General features: G+C 36.0%; 1 protein-coding gene across 2 annotated transcripts in view; it reads right to left on the bottom strand.

Annotated features, from left to right (window-relative positions):
- LOC148122123 (complement factor H-related protein 3-like) overlaps positions 1–21,939 on the bottom strand; it is a 57,264-nt gene extending 35,325 nt beyond the window's left edge. Inside the window, exon 1 of one of the 2 annotated variants that reach the window (XR_015737923.1) lies at positions 21,741–21,935. Coding sequence is in view for 1 of the 2 variants with exons in the window: in XM_087906460.1 (XP_087762586.1) it covers positions 21,741–21,798 (58 nt within the window). In the remaining variant the exon portion in view is untranslated. Of the gene's footprint in view, positions 1–21,740 lie in introns of both variants that reach the window. The other variant, XM_087906460.1, reaches the window with a different exon arrangement.
- Between the last annotated feature and the right edge of the window lie 1,906 nt (positions 21,940–23,845).

Raw genomic sequence — 23,845 nt, 5'->3', positions numbered from 1 at the left:
TTCGGAAAACAAAAACAAAAACAAAAACACGGGTGTCATTGATTTTATGTATATTCCCACTAGTGACTAAAGTAGCTTCCAAAATACAGTACCAATTCAAATGTTACACATATGCCCTTAATTAAACTGTATATACCATTTATCAGATCCCAAACTTGGAAATCTAGAGAAAAGACATGCAAATATGAGGTATTGTTGGTAGAGTTGGGATGTGAAAAAATAAGGGGATAGGATATCCAGAACATTTTAAATACATGTAAGAAATTGTCAAAAGAAATAAATTTAAAAATAAAATATTAAAAGATCATTATTTTTTTTTCCCTTACAATTCTCATACATCAGTGATATTTCTTACTGTTAATAGCATCTTTCTTTTCTATTATTGTTTGGATCTCATGTTTCCCAAAGTCTCACTTTAGTGGAAGCTTGGTTTCTCATTGCTGGTGATTTTGGGAGAGGGTGTAAAGTTCAGAAGTTGCTAGCATGGTTAAAATAAGTTAGATCATTGGGACTGTGCAATGAAGGGGTATTGGAATCTTGGCCGGTCATTTATAGCTTTGTTTCCTAGTGGGCAGGAGGGAAGCATATTTGCTTTAGCACTCATTCCTTGATATAATGCTATGCCTATCACAGGTTTAAAGTGGTGGGACTAGCTGACAATGAACCCAAGTCACCAAAGGCACCAAAACTTAAAATATGCCTTGTTCTAAGTTATTTCTTCAGTAATATTGACACAGAGACAGAAAGTGACTAAGAAGAGATCCTTGATCACTCTTTTTTCACTGTAGGGTTTATTTGTTTGGCTGAAAGGATACCAAGCTTAGGTATGATATACATTTATCAGTGTCTTCTAGACAGGAAGAAAGGAATATGGTTTCAGATAGGCAAAAAACCTGAAAAGAATGGAAGAAGTATACCAAAATAAAATGTCTTGACTCAATTGACATCGATGCATGTGTTTTAAGAAGCCATTGAAATCCTTCAATGCAAATGTCTCCAATGAAGGTAGCATAATTTCCCTCTTCGTGTGTGAGTTAGACTCAGAACATAAAGAACTACCATGTCCGAAACAATTGTGAGTAGATCATAGATGGGTTCTGGGCCTCCAGGGTCTCTTGGTTTAGTGACTCTCTAGTAAATTAGGTGATATCAAGCAATCTATGTGGAGGTTAATACATAAGGAACTGAGGCCTCCTGCCAAAGCCATGTGAGGGTGACATGTTGAATATACAGCCTATTGCCCAGCCAATGTTCCTGATGACTGACAACCATGGCAGTCTCTGCCAGCACCACACTGATGTAAATATAGTACGCAATCATCTGCAAATATGGCCCATAGAAATGGGGAGACAACAAAGGTTTGTTATGAAGCAAATATTTCTGATTGATATTTACTACAATGCAAATAAATAACTAAAATTAAATATTGTATGACATTCTTTCCCAGTAATTTACTGAAAATCTATGTAAATGTTTCTTTTTTTTTCTTAATTTTTAGGTCAAACAGCTTCTTTATTAACAATTGATAATATAACATATTTATAACATATAGAGGGAAATCCCACATCATCTAAACTTTTCTATCTAAATAAGAAGGAATATTTAACAATAACATAGTAAAATTATATGTAGCAAAACATGTAACAAGCAAGAATTAAAGTTACAATATTTATCCTATTTGTATCAAGCAAAAATTAAAAAAATCTATCATCTATCTTATCTTTGTGAGTCTAAATTTATCTTTTAATATAACTAATGAAAACTATATTTGTCTTCAACTCCATCAAAAACCCCATAAGTATAACATTACAAATGGTGAGTGCATACCTTATAAGACAATTGTTTTCTTGAATCTCCTTAAATCTAACATTCGTATAGGTGTTCAATTATTTCTTACATAGTCCCTATCATTTGGCAATTTCTGTATGGTTACTGGGTATAGTAAGGTTGGTTATTTAAGAATCTTAGACTGTTTCTCTCTAACCTTATGACGCAATGCTAAAATTGATTCTCCATTAAATTACTCTGTCTGGATATGAATATCTCTACGCTCCATTTTATTAAGTTTTTCTAAGGCATGTATCTTTGAAGTCAAACCAAACAACTTTTAAAGAGATAAACAAAGAATTATCAGAGAAACAGCAAAGAAAAATGGCACACCAGTCCTTGTTGATTACCTCTTCATTTAATTGTTCCATTTTTAAATCATGCATTACATAATCATACAGAAACCTAACTGTCTCTACTGTAATTGTGTTTCACATTTTTAACATTGAAAAAGCTCTCCCTTTTAACAAATTTCTCCCTTAAGAATTCTCAACGATTTTTTTCACCAAATTTGCTGCCAATGATAATGAAGATGTGAGGCTTATTGCTATTGCACAGAACAGTAAAAGCCTGACTGAAATTTAAGGAAGCTCCCTTAGTAAGGGAGCTCATGGAAAACTCACCAGGAGAGAAGAAAGGAAACATACCTGGTATGGCAGTGACTCTAGCTGTGTGTACCTCCAGGTTATGCCAGAGGAGGTAAAGACACAGGCAAATGGCTTTCTCATGAATTCATACCCCAAAATTTCAGCACCAGATGTATGATGGTCCGGGAAGAGAGCACAGCCCCTCCCCCCTCAGCTTCTGCGGCAGGGTCTTTGGTGTTCCAAGGGACCCCTCCCCTCCCCCCACTGCTGCGGGCCCTTTGTCTCCCAGGTCCTGGGAAGACCTGCTAGCCCTGTTGTACTGCTGAGGAGCTCTTCCCAGAGAGGGCTGAGGAGCTCTATCCAGAGAGTGCTGTGAAGTCCTACCCAGAGAGTGCTGAGGAGTTCTATCCAGAAAGTGCTGAGGAGTTTCATCCAGAGTGAAGAAGATGGGCAGGCGCCAATGCAAGAATTCCTCCAACAACCTGAAGGGCAACATGACATCTCCAGAATCCAGGGAGCTCGAAACTAGAAGAATTGAACACCCTACTCCAGAAGAAATAGGAGAAATCGACTCTAAGCGCTTCTTTATGAAAATAATAGAGGAACTTAAACAGGAGGTGAAAATCTGCCATAAAGAAATGGAAGATAGGTATAACAAAAAAATTGAGGAAATGAGTAAAGAAATGGAAGAGAAATATACCAAAAAGTTGGAAGAAATGAGTAAATCCGTAAATGAAATTCTGGGAAACCAAGAAAAAACAATCAAACAGGTAATAGAAACAGTTCAAGATTTGAAAACTGAAATGCAGTCAATGAAGAAATCACAAACCGAGGGCCGGCTGGCTATAGAAAATCTAGGTAAACGAACAGAGACTTCAGAAACAAGCATAACCAATAGAATACAAGAGATAGAAGAAAGAATCTCAGACTCTGAGGACACCATAGAGAAATTAAACACTCTAACCAAAGAAAACAGCAAATCCAACAAATTCTCATCACAAAACATTCAGGAACTGTGGGACACAATAAAAAAACCAAATCAAAGAATAATAGGAGTAGAAGAAGGAGAAGAATTGCATTTCAAAGGTCCAGAAAATATACTCAACAAAATTATAGAAGAAAACTTTCCCATCCTAAAGAACGATATTCCTATGAAGGTTCAAGAAGCATACAGAACACCGAATAGACTGGATCAGAAAAAAACATCCCCTCGTCATATAATAATCAAAACACAAAGCATTCAGACTAAAGAAAGGATATTGAGAGCTGCAAAGGAAAAAGGTCAAGTAATTTATAAAGGTAAACCTATCAGACTTACACCAGACTTCTCGATGGAAACCATGAAAGCCAGAAGGTCCTGGATAGAGGTACTGCAGAAACTAAGAGACCATGGATGTAAGCCTAGACTACTTTACCCAGCCAAGCTATTGTTCACTACCAACGGAGAAAACAAAATATTCCAGGATAAAAACAAATTTAAACAATACGTAGCTACAAATCCAGCCTTATAGAGAATATTAGAAGGAAAATCACAATCCAAGGATTCCAACATTCCCAACACTGCCTACATTAACTCAGACATCTAGCGACCCTTCACAAGCACAACTCAAAGAAGGAAAACACATACACTCTACTACCCAAAAAAATTACCGGAGTCATCAATCACTGGTCATTAATATCACTTAATATCAATGGACTCAACTAACCTATAAAGAGGCTACTTAGAGATTGGAAACGAAAACAGGATCCAACATTCTGCTGTTTACAAGAAACACACCTCAACCACAAAGACAGATACCTACTCAGAGTAAAGGGTTGGGAAAAGGTTTTCCAACCAAATGGACCTAAGAAACAAGCGGGTGTGGCCATTCTAATATCTAACAAAATCGACTTCAAACTAAAATCAATCAGAAGAGATGGAGATGGACATTTCATACTCATAACAGGAACAATTCATCAGGAAGAAGTCTCAAGCTTGAATATCTATGCCCCTAATCTAAAGGCACCCACATATGTAAAAGAAACTCTTCTAGAACTCAAGGCAGTCATCAAACCACACACACTAATAGTAGGAGACTTCAACACTCCTCTCTCACCAATGGACAGGTCAATCAGACAGAAACCTAACAGAGAAATAAGAGATTTATTGGAGGTACTGAATCAAATGGACTTAACAGACATCTATAGAACACTCCACCCATATAGGAAAGAATATACCTTCTTCTCTGCAGCTCATGGAACCTTCTCGAAAATTGGCCACATACTTGATAACAAAGCAAACTTCCACAGATACAAAAAAATATTAGTAACCACCTGTGTCTTGTCAGATCACCATGGATTAAAATTAGAATTCAACAACAATGGTACCCCCAGGAAGCCAACAAACTCATGGAAGTTGAACAGTCAACTACTAAATCACCCCTGGGTCAAGGAAGAAATAAAGAAAGAAATTAAACTCTTCCTTGAATTTAATGAAAACAAAGACACAACGTATTCAAACCTATGGGACACAATGAAAGCAGTGCTAAGAGGAAAGTTCATAGCACTAAGTGCCCAATTAAAGAAAACGGAGAAAGCACACATTGGAGACTTAACAACACACTTGAAAGCTCTAGGAAAAAAAGAAGCTGATTTACCCAGGAGAAGTAGAAGACTGGAAATAATCAAACTGAGGGCTGAAATCAACAAAATAGAAACACAGAAAACAATCCAAAGAATCAATGAAGCAAAAAGCTGGTTCTTGGAGAAAATCAACAAGATCGACAAACCCCTATCCAAACTAATCAAACGGCAGAGAGAGAACTTGCAAATTAATAGGATCAGAAATGAAAAGGGGGACATAACCACAGACACAGAGGAAATTCAGAGAATCATTAGATCTTACTACGAAAGTTTATATGCCACAAAGTTGGAAAATGTAAAAGAAATGGACATCTTTTTAGATAAGTACCATATACCAAAGTTGAACCAAGAACAGGTGAACAATCTAAATAGACCTGTTAGTCATGAAGAAATAGAAGCTGTTATCAAAAATCTCCCTACCAGAAAAGGCCCAGGACCAGATGGTTTCAATGTAAATGTTTCTTAATTTAAAAATGTACATATGTACATATACAGAAATTCGAGTAGCAGTAGATTATGAATTTAAGTTTACTAAAAATGTGTTTTTAATACTATTTAAAATCTTAAATTTTAATGTTACTTAAAACTTAAATGTTACTTAAAGGAAAAACCAGGTAGGCTGCCTACAGATCTTATTTCTCTCTCCATTCTACCTGACAAAAATCCCCTAGCCACATTCCCAGGTCTGCAACACAACACCTGTGGCAGCCTTTTGTGTCCCTCCTCAACTCCTAGCTCTTGTGTTTCCCACAGATCTTCCCCTTCTCGTCCTGCTCCCCACACTTGGCTTTCTTTTTTTAGTCTTTAATTTCAGAAGGAATCCCTCTTCTAATCCAAGGTTTCTGTGAACATACCAGATGAATAGGACAGGATAATAAGCAAAACACAGCCATCACACTCTCCATAATTCCTCTGAGGAAACACAAAGCAAGAAAAAAAACACCCTTTCAACAAAGATAAATATAGAAATCAGAACCTAGACTTATAATCACCGCCAAACTAGAGGCATAGATGCAAACATAAAATATAATTAATAGTCAGGGCTCCGCTAGAAAGTGGCTATCTCACCATTAGAGGTCCTGATTATTTTAACATAGCTGAAGCTCAAGAAACCTATCTTATAATCACCTGTATAAAAATAATATAGGTCTTTAAGGAAGAAATTGGTAAATCCTTTAAAGAAATCCAAGAAAACACAAATGATTGGAGGGAAAGAATAAATACCTTAAGGAATTCAAGAACACACAAACAAACAGTGGAAGGAAACAAAACTGCTCAAGAGATAAAAATGAAAATAACATAAAAGGAAAACACAAATGGATGGAATTATGGAAATGAAATTTTAGGAATTTGAACAGAAACAATCGAGGAAAGCTACTGATATCTCTCAATATCAATGGACTCAATCCCCCAGTAAAAAGACACAGATGATGAGAATGGACTTAAAATCAGGATCCATTCTTTTGCTGCACACAAAAAGCACAGCTCAACATCAAAGATCAGGGGTTAGAAAAAGATATTTTAACCAAATGGTCCTAAGTAGCAAGCTGCTGTGGCCATTTTAATATCTAACAACATAGACTTCAAACCAACATTAATCAAAAAAATGGCGGACACTACATACTTATCATAGGAAAAATAAGCTCCCAAGATGATATTTCGATTCTTGATATCTATTCCGCAACACAAAGACACTCACTTTTGTAAAAGGACTACTACTACAGCTGAAATCAAGTAATGAGCTTCACACACTAAGAATAGAGGACTTACATATTCCACTCTCACCAATGGACAGGTCATCCAGAGAAAACCTGAAGAGATAATACTGGACATAACAGGCATTATAAATCAAATGTACCTAACATAATTCAAGAACATTTCACCCGCATGCAAAAGAAGATACCTTCTTCCTAGTTTCTCATGGAACTTTGTCAAAAATTGACCACCTACTCAGAAACAAAGCAAGTCTCAATAGATAGAAGCAAAGTGAAATAACTATATACATCCTATCATGGATTAAAGGTGAATATAGCAAAAACAGAAACAACATAAAACTATAGATTTGTGGAAACTGAACAACACTGCATTAAATGGTGACTGGGTCAAGGCAGAAATGAAAAAAGAAATTAAATATTTCCTAGAATTTCATGAAAGTAAATACACAACATACCCAAAATTATGGAATACATGAAAGCATTACAAATGAAAAGTACATAACAGTAAGTGCAGTGACAAAAAAATAGAGAAATTTTATACTAACAACTTGACAGCACATCTGAAAACTATAAAAAGGAAAAAAATAAGCACATTCAAGAGGATTAAACGGCAAGAAATAATCAAAATGAGGGCTGAATTAAATAAAATTGAAACAAAAAGGAGAGTACAAAAATCAGTAAAAAACAGTTGGTTCTTCAAGAAAATTAACAAGATAGAAGAACCTTTATCCAAACTAAGTAAAAGGCAGACAGATAATGTCCAAATTAATGGAAATCAGAAATGAAAAGGGGAACATAATAAAGGACTCCAAGAAAATTCATAAAATCATATAGACATTTTTAAAAACCTAAATTCTAAGAAAATGGAAAAATTTAAAAGAAATAGCTAATTTTCTCAATAGCTACCACTTACTAAAGTTAAATCAAGACCAAAACACAGTTTAAATAGACTGACAAAACCTAATCAAATAAACAGAACCAAAAAAATATATTAAACTTAAAAAACGAAGATGGTTTTAGAGCACAATTCTACCAGGCTTTCAATGAAAAGTACCAGTGTTTCTTAAATTATTTCATAAAAGAGAAATAAAAATAACATTGTTCAATTTATTTCAAGAGGCCAAAGTAATAATCATACCCAAACCACATGAATACTCAACAAAGAGAATTACAGACCAAGTTCCCTTATGAACATAGATACAAAACTATATGATAAAAACACTTGAAACCAGAATCCAAGAACATATAAAAAAAAATCCTCCATAATCAAGTAGACTCCATCCAAGTGATACAGGGATAGTTCAACATAAGAAAATCAGTCAATATAAACTACCATATAAATAAACTGAAAGAAAAACTTACATGATCATCTCATTAGATGCCAAAAAACACCTTGACAAAATACCACATCCCTTCATGATAAAAGGGACATATATAAACACTATAAAGAAAATATGCTGAAAAGTATAGAAAAATCCAGTTAAAAGGAGAGAAATTCAAAGTAATTTCACTAAAATCAGGAACAAACAAGGTTGTACAGTCTCTCCAAAACTATTCTATATATTAGGTAAAAGTGTAGGTAGAACAATAAGACAAATTAAGGAGATCAAGGGGACACAAATTCGAAAGGAAAACCCAAAATATCTTTATTTGAGGATGATATGATAGTAAAAATAAAAAGTCCCCAGAATTCCACAGGGGAACTCCTACACCTAATAAACATTTCCAGCAAGGTGACTGGACGCAGGATAACATCTAAAAAATTTGTAGTCCCCCTATATAAAAATGAAAATTAGATTGAGAAAGAAATAATGGAAACAGCATCCTTTACAATAACCTCTAATAAAATAAAATATGTTGAATTTAATATGAACCCAGCAAGTAAAAAATAATTTGATTTCAAGTTGTACTGCAGGCCATAGTAATAAAAACCACATGGGACTGGCATCAAAACAGACACAAGGATCCAGACATAAAACAACAAACCTATGGACATCTGAATTTTGAAGATTAAAACATGCACACACACACACACACACACACACACACACACACACACACACACAGTGAGAATGGGTAAGAGTGGTAAGACAGAGGGAGAGAATTTGGGGAGAGACAGTTGAGGGATAAGACTTGTAAAAGGTATCCTAATAAGGTTTCCCGATAATGGGTGATACATAGTCTCAACTGGGCCTTCTCTTGTTATTAAACATGCTTCCAGTAGCAGGACTGGGTTGCATTAAATAGAGTTGTTGATCAAGAGGGTTCCAGGGAAATCCCCAAATCCTAGGCTTTTGCTAAAAATAATGGATTCTTCTTTGTGAATTGAGAGTGGGTTTCCATGTCAGGACGACACCTACAAACTCACTGAACATGAAGAAGTTGAGCTGGTGTCTACATGGAGTCTTCACCCTTAGATTCTAGTGTTTTGGGTGCTGGAAGGTCCTCTGCGGGCTAACAAAAATGTAAACCCTGAGTCCCAAATCCTCTCATTTACACTCTTTCCTGCCTGCTTAATGCTCTGGGGAAGTACCAACACAGAACTTGTGGTCATAGCCAGTCAATGTCTTATTTGATCTAAGACTTTCTCCATGAGAAGGAACCCTCACCAAACACTTGTTGAGTAACCAAGAACTAGAGATTAGATAGCCCACAGACCATCTATGGTAGAACCAAACACTACTGATAAATAAATAAGACAGACAGAAAGGAAAGAAAGGAGGGAGGGAGGGAGGGAGGGAGGGAGGGAGGGAGGGAGGGAGGGAGGGAGGGAGGGAGGAAGGAAGGAAGGAAGGAAGGAAGGAAGGAAGGAAGGAAGGAAGGAAGGAAGGAAGGATGGATGAAGGTATTCTGCTATGCTGGTAGACCAGTATCTTATCCAGTCATCATCCCATCTCTGTCAGCAGATGGGAACAGAGGCAGAGACTCACACTCAGACATTAGGTGAAGAGTCTAAATTGAGCTCTCCATCAAATCCTCTCTCACAGAGCCGAGGGAATCACATAGAAGAGGAAGACGAAAGAATATAAGTCACAGAGGGGATGCAGGACACCAGGAGAACAAGGCCCTGTATATTATTAATCAATCAAGGCTCATATGAGCTCACAGACACTGAATTAGCGGCACAGGGACTGCGCAGAGCTACAGCAGGTCCTCTGGGTCTGTATTATAGCTATTAGCTTTGCATTTCTATGGGACTCCTGACTGTCACAAGTGAGTCTCTGCCTATTGTTCATGCTCTTGAGATTATTTTCTTCCTATTGGACTGGAATTGTGGCTATGTAATAGTAGTGCTGTGGAAAAGGATTGTTTTTAATAATGTCTGCTACTTAATTTTACAATAAATACCCTGATGTTTAAATTAATGTGTTTGTAAAACCCATAATCTTGGTTCCTAAATGTCAGATTCCAGGACTTTTTATTTATTATATCTGTAAAATTATTACTTTAATTGCTGGATTTATTTTACTTCTTAATTTTGTAACAAGTCACCACTCTATTCTAAACTTTATCTTTTAAAGACAACAACCCACCTACAACTTGTATCTTTAAGATGCCATTTTACCACATGTGATAAAAATAAAAAAAAACACTATAGCTTACAGAAGAATAAAATGCTTACTTAGGTTGTTAGGAACACATATTTCCTTTGAGTATATTCCTAATATTTAGAACACTTGTCTTAGTGAACTTGTGTAATCAATTACATTCCATCAATTTTTCGTCATTTCAGTAACTAAGCTTTTGTACACTAGATGGCGCTAACACCCCACCACCAACACTGCGGCAAAAACCTGACGCTTCAAAAATGTGCGCTCTCTGAAAATGAATTCTCTCTGCTTCCAGTTGCTGCTGAGACCTTCTCCCTTCAAATACATGCTGTTTGTCCTTGTTTAGATTCTCAGCATAACATATACCAGTAACTCGTGTTAGAAATAAAATCGTTAACGATTCGCCATATTTCTACAATGAGATTTAATCGTGTCTTATGTGGTGACAGACAACTGGATTTCTCAAGTGCCACTGAAGAATATTCCCAGAGTTCTAGATTGTAACAAGTTCTTTTTTATCACGTAGTCTATCTGTCAACATAAATATTCAAAAATTTTTCTTGAGATAGATGGGAAATTGTTAGCAAATTAGAGCAGGTGTGTATTAAACAAGGAGCGCAGCAATGCTTTCAAAAGGATAAAAACACATTCAGGGGCATGATTCATCTTAAAACTCCTGAAAAGGGGCACGCCTTCTGTATCCAACCACCAGCGAATGAGTGGATTCACCTTTTTTGTGCCTACATATTAATTCAGGTCAGAACAAATAAAGTCTGATCCTATGTGTTTGCAGTAACGTGATTGACAGTTTATGGTGTTTTCGAAAACTGCCTGTGCTGATTTACTCCATACTTGTCTGTATTTGAAACATTCCTGTGTATAGGTTTCACTATCTGAAAACAGGACCCTTTTTTTACTTTATCTTGAGGGAGATAATTGTGTAATTTCTAAAAGTTAAAAGCAAATATCTGATATTAAGTAATTCTGATTCACCAGTTTTTCATATTCAAATTTTAAAGAGGTAGTGTGCACACACTAACAAGATACAATTCCCTATTTCCAATGGCAATATATCTCTTAAGGATTGTTTGAAAAATCCCTGCAGAAATGAAATAAATATTAATAAATTTTCATATTTTGTGAGACGTATCTCTTGTACCCACACTTTTGGTAGATTAAAGTCAAAGGAAGCCTCTCTTTTATTTACTATAGCTTCTTAAAAAATTGTAAAAAAAATAGATGGTATCACTTTTAAAATATTATCTATTAATAGATGGTAGAATATACTATAATTGAAAGCTACAAGTTCCTTAGAAAAAAATAAGACAAATGACTAAAATAGAAATATCAAAATAAGTATTTTCATTGCATTTCCCTTCTGCCTTCTTGTTGATATAAATTTTTATTAATTTTATGAGTATATGATAAACCAAAGAGATCTTTTTAATTAAAAATATTAATAGTAATTAATGAATAGTGGAAGAATATAAAGTTTGTTAAATTTTGAACAAATAAATATTAGTTGCAATAAAAACAAATTATACAAAATAAATATTTTTAGTTGTTATAATAAAAACAAATTATAAAAAATTAAGTTCAAATGATACTTAAGAAATATTTGAAAATATAAATTTGTATTTCTAAAATATAAAAGGATAATTACATAGCTTATTTGTAAAAATGTTAACCTTGAGGAAAGCATAGATCATTAAGGGTACATGCCGAAACCTCAAAGAAATTGGTAGGAGAAGTTGGCAATTGTGTTATAGTGGGGAGGCAGCATGAAATGCATTCAATTAACACATCTGAGGGCACTGCCTCAAAACGTAGCTTAGTTGCAGGATGGAGCAAATAAACATAGGCAGTTAGATAGCAAAAATTAAGAGCGTTATCAGTGGGATCCAGAAGATAAGGATGCAAACAAAGGGGGAAACAACTCCTTTCGAAACTGTAGTGGTGTTTAATTTGCATTTTAATAATAAAGTTTACCTGAGGATCACAAAAGTAAAACAGCCACATTGGCCAGCCTTACAGAGCAGGCATCAATGACACACAACTTTAATCTCAGTAGCCATACTAGTTTGCCAGAGAAACCAGGCTGTAATGGTGCATGCCCTTAATCCCAGAAGTAGAGAAGATTATAAAATGGGAGGAAACAGGTCTCAGTCTCAATCTCATTCTGAGATTCTTGGAAGCATGTAACATGAGGGCCGGCTTGTTGGGGTTTCTGTCCCACCCAGTACCCCAACAAGCCAGCAAGTCCCAAGGAAAATCACACGGAATCTACATTAGGTTATAAACTGATTGGCCCATTAGGTCAGGCTTCTTGTTAACTCTTATAACTTATGTTACCCCATTATCCTTATCTACGTTAGCACATGGCTCCGTACCTTTCTCAGCTGGGCAGGTTACATGCTGCCTCTTCAGTGGTCTCCACAGGAGTGGCTGAGGGAGTTTCCTCCTCCCTAGCCTTCTCCTATTCTCATTGCCCTGCCTCCACTTCCCGTCTGGTTGACCCACATATACTTCCTGCCTTGCCAATCAGCGTTTTATTAAAATACATGATTGACAGAATACAGACAGTTCTCCCACAACATTTCCCTCTTTTTTTTTTTTTTTAAACAAAGGAAAATACCCATAGTCCATTTGTTGGGAATGTGGGCGTAGTACTTCAGGCTACTTCCTGCTGCTTGGGGGGCGCTGATAGTCTTATGGGGACCTAAAGAAAACTTAGAGTTATAATCAAGTCATGACTGGAGTATCCTGTGAGTCTCGATCATCTCAAGCAGCAGTCTTGAATCTGTTCTGGATGTAGAATTCTGTCTTCTGGGCCATCTGTTCCTATCGGAGATTTCTCAGGTGGCCTTCCTTTATCGAACCTGATTTTTCTTAACTCAGAATAAATCCACAGCCTCTCATTTTCTGTGGAAACAAAAGCAAAATCTCTTCTCCAAAGTAACATACCTGTTGACTTCAGTTTTGAAGCCAAGGTATTTTCAAAATACCTATCTTGGGTTAGTTCAGCAGCATTTATAAACAAACGTCTTTTAGCAGTTGTTGCTACTTCCTCAGCAATCAAACAATTCAAAGAGAGCATAATAGCATACAGTATCAAGATTCTCTGTTTATTTTCCATCTTTATGCAGCTTTATTTCAACCTCTATTTCTTTTATTTTTACTTTTAACTTTTTGAGACAGGTTCTCTGTATATTGTTGTCCTGGAATAACATTGTAGACCAGGCTGTCCTTGAACTCACAGAGATCCTCCTGTCTCTGCCTCCCCAGTGCTGGGATTAAAGGTGTGTGCTACCACACCTTGAAGTCACAGAGGTCAACTACCTCTGTCCCTTAAAGTCTCAGAGGTCAACGTACCGTACCTCTGCCTCCCAGGTATTGGGATTAAAGGTGTGTTCTACCACACCCAACTACTCTCTTTCTTTTTACTTTAAGAACTTTAACTTTTATCCTGCATATATTTTTAACATACTGTAAACCATTTAGAGGTTTTCTTCCACTTTGAATCTCTCTTTACTGTATATCTCTCTTTTTCTGACCACTTGAGTTTTTAAGAAGAGGATGAAAGCTGTGGTTTTGACGGCTAGATCCTCGTGGCTGAGGTACCAGTCAGAGCTGTGTTCACTGCCACAGCTCTATGGCGTTTCAAGGTCCTTGCCAGCAAGCTGCAGCATTCTGCTCACAGACCACACTCAGTCCAGTCGGACTGCCTGCCTGAAAGAGTCAGAGTTTGCCCTGGCAGGACAGCCCAGAAAGCTGGCATTTTAAAACAGCACAGCTTTTATCCTGCTACAGCTGAAAGCTGAAAAACATGCGGTCAGCTTTTCACCAACACCGTTTAAGTGCTTCGTGGCAGGACCTCTTAAAAGAGCTGCAAGGTTTTGCAGCTAAAGCTGAGTCAGGAAGCCTCTCTTAGATGAGAGCACTTGCTTGCCTCTAGCAAGCAGAGCAGACCCGAGAAATTGCTGCTACCAAGAAACCATGCATAATGCTGTTATTTTGTTCTAGAATTACTTCCCAAGCTCTCTCAGGCTTTATGTGGATACAGTTGTCCACACGTTGGCGCCATTTGTAACACGACATTTCGAACTGAGGTTTAGGTAACAGCCAGTGGTGGCTGCTTTGCTTTTCTGGTCTTCAGGTTGAGCCCAATGTCTGTCTCTGAGTTTTTCATGATCGTGCTTTTGAACCCTTACTCCTAATTCTTGTAGAAGTTAAGGAGACTTTTCTTGGATCTGTGGAGGTGAGTTCCAGTTCTGCAGAACCTCTTTATTTCTGTTTGTATAACTTATATTTTCCCAAACCATTACCTCCTTTTGTCATCGTCTGACTAACTCCTATGCAGCTTTCCAAACCTGCTTACATGAGGCTCCATGCCTCATAGCACGTTGGAGAAGGGAGATTGTGATTTGAGACCAGCTTGGGCTGTTTAGTCTGACTGCGTTTCAGATAAACAACGTAAAACTAAAGCAGCAAAAACTATATCTGGACAAATTGACATTTGTCCCTCTCCCCCTCCAGACCCATTCTAATTTTTATTTTTAATTTTATTTTTAAATTAGCATACAGAGGGTTATATTTTATTATCGCCACCCCTATTCCATACCACGAGACAGGGATTTTCTGTGTAGCCCTGGCTGCCCTGGAAGTCACTTTGAAGATCAAGCTGGCCTTCAACTCACAAAGGTCTGTCTGCTTCTGACTCCCTAGTACTGCATTAAAGACATGCTCCATCCCACCTGACTCTTCTTTCAGTTTTTCAAAATAGTTTTATTTTATTCTCTATACTCCTTCCTCTGCCTTGGGCCCACCTACCAGATTGTTCTTTAAGCTTTCATGTCACATGTGTTCTCATCACCCCATTCTCCACAGCACCTTTTCCATTTCTAGTGTCATGTCCTCTACAGAATTCCCACCCATGTATATACATGTGTACATATACAATAAATATTAAGTATATGTCTTATAAACTAGGATTCAAAAATTAAAGGGAACATGCAGTGTTGGTCTCTGAGACTGGATTTATCCATTTTCCTATTAATTTCATAATTTCTAATTTTTTGCAGATGAACAAAATTCCATTTCCAAATTTAGCACATTTTTCCAAATTTCAGTTTCATGCTTTAGCAATTTTATAGCTTGAACTTCAATATTTGAATATTTAAATACACTGCTAATTCTTCTCCTGTACACTAAATGACTACCTCTTGGAAGGTATGATTGTATCATCCAGTAATGAGAAGTCACTGAAAAGTGAACCTGAATAAAAGAAAGAGTGAGGATAAACAGAGCTGTAGAAACATTCCCAGGACATAAGTCCCTATAGTCAATATGCACAGATGCCGCTGAGAGTGACAAGGGGGAAACTTAAAAGACAAGATCTGGAAGAATAAATAGAAGACAGACTTGGGATGATAAAAGACAAGGGAAACATTGTCTGGTGAATTTGAAGGCCTGTTGTCTGCACTGACACCTCTTCACAACCATACTGCTCATCTATTCATCTCCTAAGTGTGAGTCTATGTTACAGTGTTTGTATTAAGGGCAAAGTGTAAAAAGGGTGCATGTTTTCCTGACCTCGTCTCTGTAGTCTTTTCTTACGAAAATCTGAATTCAAGGCTCAAAAAAGAATGTGTATACTGTCTTCTCTTCTAGATTCCTGATTTTTTTTAATTTTTATATACTTTACTATTTTTAATCGAGTTATGCATTTCCCCACTTTCCCTAGGGAAAGGTCAGAGTCACATCAAGCCATGTGATGAAAAGACTACTTCCCTTTCCTTCCAGTTCTCAGATTCAGCAGAGGGAGACTCTGGGGAGAGCAAAACAACTCCAATAGGCTCAGAGCTGTTTGTCTAAAGCGATAGCTTTGCCAGTGGAAGGGGAATATTTAATTTGCAACAGGTACTTCCTTTGTAGTTATGAATTCTTTCCTTTTTGTCCCAAACAAGAAAGTTAAACAAATGTCAAAGAAGGGTGACTTCAGAGTTTTTAGTATTTCTTCCGGCTTTGAAACTATTATGATGCTCAATAGTTTAGACTGCAACAGTAATTCTAATTATTCAGTATTATTTAAAATAAAGGAAATGTTTAAAAGGAGCATACATGTAAGTCCTGGCTTATCCTATGACAAGATTAAAAACCCTTGATAGAAGCATAAAGGCAAGATGCCAAGACTGGTTTCTTGACTAACCTAAACCATTGTAGACACATATTTCTACTATGTAAATCCACATTAGTTTCCAATTTCTAAGGAAATTCCTATTTCTTTTTTTACTAGTATTTCTTTTAATTATAATATAATTACAACATTTTTCCATTCCCTTTGTCACTCCCAAAGCTCCCATATATTGCTCCTTGCTCTCTTTCAAATTAATGGCCTTTTTATTTTCATCATTGTTATTACCTGCATATATGTACATACATATATTTTCCTAACTATAACTGTATAATGTTACTCTAATGCATGTTTTGAGGACTGGTCATTTCTCTTTTAACCAAAGTTTTTTTCTTTTCCACTTGGGAGAGAAAATTATTGATGGCTTCTTCAGAAGGTTTTGACAATCAGGAATTTAAAAGAATTTTTCCCCATTCCTAAGGAAGGACCATCTATTCCTGTGAATCTAGTTGGAAAATGGAGATAAAACACCTGAGAAGGTGTTTCTGGATGTTGAATTCTAGTTATTCAGAAGCTAAGCCTGGAAGACGAGGAGTACAAGGCCAGTTTGGGTCATAAGATAAAACTCTACCTCAAACAACTAAAGTGAAGACTGGAGGAAAAATGGCAGATGTGGTTCTCAGTTACGATGTGGCGGCCTGATGGGGTGGCACACGCCATTTTATAACTGATTTTATTGAGCTATACATTTTTTCTCTGCTCCCCTTTCTTTCTCTCCCCTCCCCTTCTACCCTGTCCCATGATACCCACACTCCCAATTTACTCAGGAGATCTTGTCTTTTTCTACTTTCCATGTAGATTAGATCCATGTATGTCTCTCTTAGGGCCTAGGTTGTTTTCTAGGTTCTCGGGAATTGTGGATTCTAGGCTGGTTTTCTTTGCTTTATGTCAAAAAGCCACTTATGAGTGAGTACATGTGATATTTTTCTTTCTGGGTCTGGGTTACTTCACTCAATATGATGTTTTCTAGCTCTATCCATTTGCCTTCAATTTTCAAGATGTCACTATTTTTTTCTGCTGTGTAGTACTCCATTGTTTAAATGTACATTTTCCTTATCCATTCTTTGGTCAAAGACCATTTAGATTGTTTCCCGGTTCTGACTGTGACTAAAAATGCTGCTATGAACATAGTTGAGCACATCTACTTGTGGTATGGTTGAACATCCTTTGGGTATACAATACCCAAAAATAGTATTATTGGGTCTTAGAGAAGATTGTTTCCTAATTTTGTGAAAAATAGCCATACTGATGTTCAAAGGGGCTGTATCAGCTTTCACTCCCAATAGAAATATGGGAGTGTTCCCTTTACCCCCACATCTACTCCTGCATAAGTTGCCATCAGTGTTTTTGAACTTGGCATTTGTACATGTGTAAGATGGAATCTCAAAGTTGTTTTGATTTCCATTTCTCTGATGGCTAAGGATGTTGAACATTTTATTAATAGTCTTTCAGTCATTTTAGATTCCTTTGCTGAGAGTTCTCTGTTTAGGTCTACCCCATTTTTAAATTGGATTGTCTGTTATTTTGACTACCAATTTCTTGAGTATATTTTGGTAACCAGTCCTCACCTTTAACCCCAGCACTCAGGAGGCAGAGACAGGTGTGTCTCTGTAAGTTTGAGGCCAACCTGGTCTATAAAGCTATATCCAGGACAGGTGCCAAACTTACACAGAGAAACTCTGTCTCGAAAATAGAGAAAAGGAAAAAAAAAACACATGGGGCAACTTTTACACTACATGTTGCCTTGCCGTGAACTGTGGACATAAAATGAAGAAAAAAGTATGAGTGCTTTCCATATAAAAAAATTCTTTCTCTTAAGAAAAAAAAGAAATAGTTTACATCACAGTTGACTTTTTGCCATTATATCATAGAATTTTAAAAAAGCATAAATAATTTTTCTTTCTAATCACTAAAGAGTAACTATCATTAATTCATAATTAAAATTTATAAGATCAAATTTTCCAAATCAAAGTCAAATTAAGTTTGAAAACATCTTGCACTTAAAATAACATAACATAGAATTAAATGAATTCTCCCTTCTATGATTAAAAACTTGAAGCCTAAAAGAACATTTTTGTTCTTTAACCTCCAGGATCAAAGAACATTTATCTCCCCTGGAAGTTTGCAGAGTTATTTGGCAGTCATTCTGCACAGATTTAATTGGTTTGTTTCAGTAATTCTGGGCTGTGAACAATTTCATATAATGTCCAATTGTGAGAGTAAAATGTATGATTGGAAAGCTTGGGTATAATTCATTCCCCAGAACTGAAATTACACAGCTTGATTAAGGAACTATTATGTTAGAGGTTGTCCTGTAAATCTTACCCAATCTTAATAGCATGTGATTTTGCAAGAATAAGCATTTAAAGTTCCTAGCAGCTAAGAGTGTAAATACAGGCATGTCCTACACTAAAAATATATTAGGCATCCTTGACATATAGAAAAGCAAGGACAAAAAGAAATCTAGATTCAAAGTTGTTCCTTTTAAAATTTTTGTTAAAGTTGTACTTTTGTTTTTTGTTTTTTTAATATGGGCAAGTGCAATATCCAGTGGCCATGCTTGCCAATGGAAACTGGAACATGGCCTACAGGAGGTGTTTTCCTTTCTTTCACCTGGTAGGTTCCATGGATTTAACTCAAGTAGTCAGATTTTGTGGCAAGCAAGTTCATTAACGTGTTCAGCCTTCCTGCTGGTCTGTTAACCTTGGTTTTGGAAGAATGTTGATTTTTATCAAAGCAGAAGTGATTTATGAAATGCTTGCCTCTTCTTCTAGGCTTTGGAATGCATTAGGATAGCATTTCACAATCATTTTTTTTAATCAACCCAGTAACCAGGGTCTGATGTAGGGAAAAGAAACAATTGTAAATATTGAAGCATATGTGTAACAATTTTAATTGATTCAGTTTCTGCTGCAAGGGGAAATTCCTGTTACGTTGATAGACTGTTGAAATTGTTTGCTTTTCAGACAGACCCAGGCTACTAGCCAAGCTAAGAATGAAGAGGGAGCACCGTGTCCACTGAATGTCCATGAAACTTCTCATATCTGTCTCCTCATTGTGTAAATTTGTGAATATCATAAGGCTAATCTACATAATGCTTTAAATATTGAACTCTTTCTTTATCTCTTACTGTAAAGCCCTTGAAACAGTCATATGGACAGTGCAACTCAACACACCAGTAAGAACGAGCACCACATTACAATACATAATGATGAAAAATCATATCCAACAATAAGAAGAAAATCAGTAGGAATTCATAGTATGAGGATTTTAAATCATTAACATTAATTTTTCATGTAAACTGGAGGACACTTTCTTTTAATATTTAAATTTCACTTACTGTTTATATAAACAGCTTGATTTCATTTGTATCATTTCTTAAGATTTAATAATTAGCTAAAAATAAAATACATCTTTGTTTATAATATATACCTTCAAAAACATCTCAGCAAGAAGTATGAACATAGAACATCAAAGTAAAAGGCCAAAGCATTGGCTTATGACAAGAGAAAATGTTGAATTATAGTTAATAATATCAACATTACTTTGATATATATATCAATGTAATCAATATAATCATATGTCATTTTAATAATACTTATATTTTCATTTATAAGAAAATGAATGCTTTAGTCTAAAAGGTAGCTGAATGTAAGAGCTATAAGCTAAAATTCAAAAAATAATATTAGAAAATATGATTAAAAAGTTCACTCAAAAATATTAAACACTCTTAAACAAATTTCTAGAATTTGACTAAATGATATAACTGAGAAACCATATCTGTTTTTCTTATCTGGAGGATAAGTATCCAGTTAGAGCTTGCTTGTTAATATTCAAATATATGTGAGTAGAGACCACAACAAAGGCTCAAACTGCAAAGTGTTGGCTAAGTGAAACGTGAAAAAATGATTAACATTGTGTTATTCACTTGATATAACAAATGCTAAGTCAAATATGGCAGTTCTTAGGACCTGTAACCTCAGCACATAGGGAGCTGACACAGGAGGATTGCAGCGAGTTTATGGACAAAGCAGACTGTTAGAACTCATTATTTTTAAAAATTCAAAACAACAAAAATAAGTTCATTGAATACTTATCACATCACTAGCTACCTATGAACTAGGAAAGTGAACCCCTTCTTTGGATAAAGCATATTGTTTTGATGAAATTTAACTCAATGATAGAATTGGAACTTTTGTTACTGACATGGGGTAAGAGCTTCAACACTAATATTACACAGGCCACAAAAGGATTTCACAAGTGTGTATGTTCCATACACACTCATGGGAAAACAGAAACCAAATAAATAATATCTTACAAATGTCATATACAGATTATGTGTCAAATTTTATACCTTTTTCATCTCATACATGCTGTTCTTATGTACCAAATTTTAAAGTCATGGAAATGTCAGTTGTAAGTGATGGGTCATCTTGAAAGTTGCAGGTAAATGGATGGATTTAGAAAAGATCATATTGAGTAAGGAAACCAAGACCCAGAAAGACAAATATCTTATGTACTCGATCATAAATGACTTTGAGACATAAAGCAAAGAAAAGCCAGTCTACAATTCACAACCCCAGAGAAGTTAGGTAACAAAGAGGACCCCAAGAAAGATATACATGGACCTAATCTACATGGGAAGTAGAAAAAGGCAAGATCTCCTGAGTAAATTCGGAGCATGGGGACCTTGGGAGAGGGATGAAGGGGAGAGGCTAGAAAGAGAGAGGAGGAGAAAAAAATATACAGCTCAATAAAACAATAAAAAATAATTTTAGAAAGATAACACAAAACAGAAGACAAAGCATGTTCAAGAGATGCCATAAGAAAGAATTATGCCTGAAATAAATTCACTCCCTAAAAAATTTGTAAAATTTTTCAGTAAGTACAGATATTTACATATTTGTCACTAATTTTACTTGAAGTATTTCAGAGAGACTCATGCAAAGAAGGAGTTTGTATTTCATGATGACTACAAGTTAAATGACTATACCGAACTATGGACGGCAGAAACATGTTTCAAGCACTGTTTGTGTTTTACATTGGGAGGAACCATCAGTTATGGCAATCAAATGAACTGCTTGCAACTTTTAAACTTAGCACCAAAGGCCATTAAGCTACAGACCAGTAATTCTTTCGCATTTTCTAGAGTTCATTTGAATGATTGCTGTAAGAAATATTATGTGCAAACGTTTTATAGTGTGGCTCAGCCAGAAGGAAGAAAGGCAATCTGTATTAAACTTACCTTCTGCTACACAAACAGTCCATAATATAAGCCAGATAATTCTTGCTGATAGTCTCATGGTTTGGATCTTTCTAGGATGCAGAGAAATACAGCACCACCCAGTCTCTGCTAAGCACTGTGGTTACTGCAGGGAAGACTTGCCCCAAAGTGAAGTGGAAAGTCGGTTTAGGAAATCAGGATCACTAAATGATCCACCCCCCAGCAACTTCTGCAAAGTAAACTAAACACAGAGCAGCATGGGTGTTTGATCGCTGCCCTTACTGCACCCGGCCTGTGACCTGCTGATTGTTCTTGTAAATGCCAGTTTGTTTTCTTTGAAAACAAGTTCAGGTTTCTCGGAATGCAAGGAGCAGGGGCTGGGGATCGCTTCTGGATTTCATAATCAGACAACAGAAAGCAATGAAGGCTCTTTTAAAAAATCATTTGGGAAGTTTCAGTCAAGCAGGGTTTACATGACCAACACCCAGGACCAGTCAAGAAACCTCTGTCTTCATTTCTAACTGCTGTGCTCTTTCAGTTTCCAACCAAAGTTGGTGTCTCCAAGAACATGTACTGTATTTGTCGGTACTTAGTGTATGTAAGTGGGGAAGAAGCAATTTATTCCTTTGTTTAGTTAGAGTCCTTTACTCAGAAATTTATTTGAGACATCATTTTGCATGATATGGCTCTTAATTATTAATTTTTGTTCTATGTATTATTCAATTTCAATATTGAACAAACTGATTTTAACAAATTTTATAATATTTTATATAGACATACACATATATATGTGTATACACATACACACACACAAACCAAAGTGGTCATCCCTACACACTCATATTTGTAGCAACATTAATTAGAGCCAGTATATTGTTAGTGTACACATAAAATACATATATGATGTTGATTATAGAAGAAGAGATCAAGATTTAGAGAGAGCAGGATGAGTAAGACGGGGAAGAGAGATGTGTAGAAATCATTCAATTTCAGCATATTCATGTATAACATTTTCAAAAATTCAAATTAAAAATTTTAAAGTAAGGCCCGAACAGTATTCAAGAGCAGCAGACAGGCCCAAGTGACCTCCAGGAGAACCAGCCAGACCCAATCAACCTCTGGAAGCAAGATGCAGGCAAAGGGACCTCTGGGAGCATGACTCTACTTCTGGCATGATTGGAATCTTGGCATTGACCCTACCATGAGGAGCAACCATCTGAACCTTTGACACACAGGCACCTGGAGAAGGGACCACAGGAGAAATAAACCCAACTATACCAAATGGAGGAAAAGATAGGTAGACAAAATGTAAGAATATTTTGCAAAGAGCAAGACAACACCACCAAAACCTAGTGACTGTAGAGCAACAAGATTTGAAGCACCAACACAGATGAATCAGAAGGAAATGACCTTAACAATAACTTCAGAAAAATTACTGAGGCCCTTAGAGAGTATTGAAAAATTCCCTCAAAGAAGTGGGAAAGAGGGAGGAAAAGACAAAGAAATGAAATAGAGGAAATAAATAAATTCCTCAATCAAATAATCAATCAATCAATAAAACAGGAAAAGAAATCAAACAGGTGAAATAAATGATTCAAAACTTGAAAACTGAAACAGAGACAATAAAGAAAATTAAACCTAAGTGAATTATGGAAGCCAAAATATCAGTAAATATTTAGGAACCACAAAAGTAAGTATAAAAAGCAGAACACAAGAGATGGAAGAGAGAATATCAGGTTTTGAAGATATGATAGAGGAAATAGGTTAATCAGCAAAAGAAAATGTTAAGTCTAACAAAAGTTTAATAAAAAATAATCCAGGATAGAGGAGACACCATGAAGAGAGCAAGCCTAAGAATAATAGGGATAAAAGTAGGAAAAGTTCCCTTCAAAAGCACAGAAAATCATTCAGCAACATAATAGAAAACTTTTTCAACCTAAATAAGGAACTGCCTCCTGCTGGGTTGTGATTCCCGCCCAAGCCCTGACTTCAAACTCTATTACAGAGTGACAGTATTGAAAACAGCTTGGTATTGGCATAACAACATAGAAGTCAACCTATGGAATCGAATAGAAGACCCAGATATTAACCCACAAACCTATGAACACCTAATTTTCGACAAGGGA

The sequence above is a fragment of the Myodes glareolus genome, chromosome 5, assembly GCF_982192425.1.
Source record: "Myodes glareolus chromosome 5, mMyoGla1.1, whole genome shotgun sequence".
NCBI lineage: Eukaryota > Metazoa > Chordata > Mammalia > Rodentia > Cricetidae > Myodes > Myodes glareolus.
Note: the sequence above shows the minus strand (reverse complement) of the source record. Positions and strands in the feature narration are given on the sequence as shown.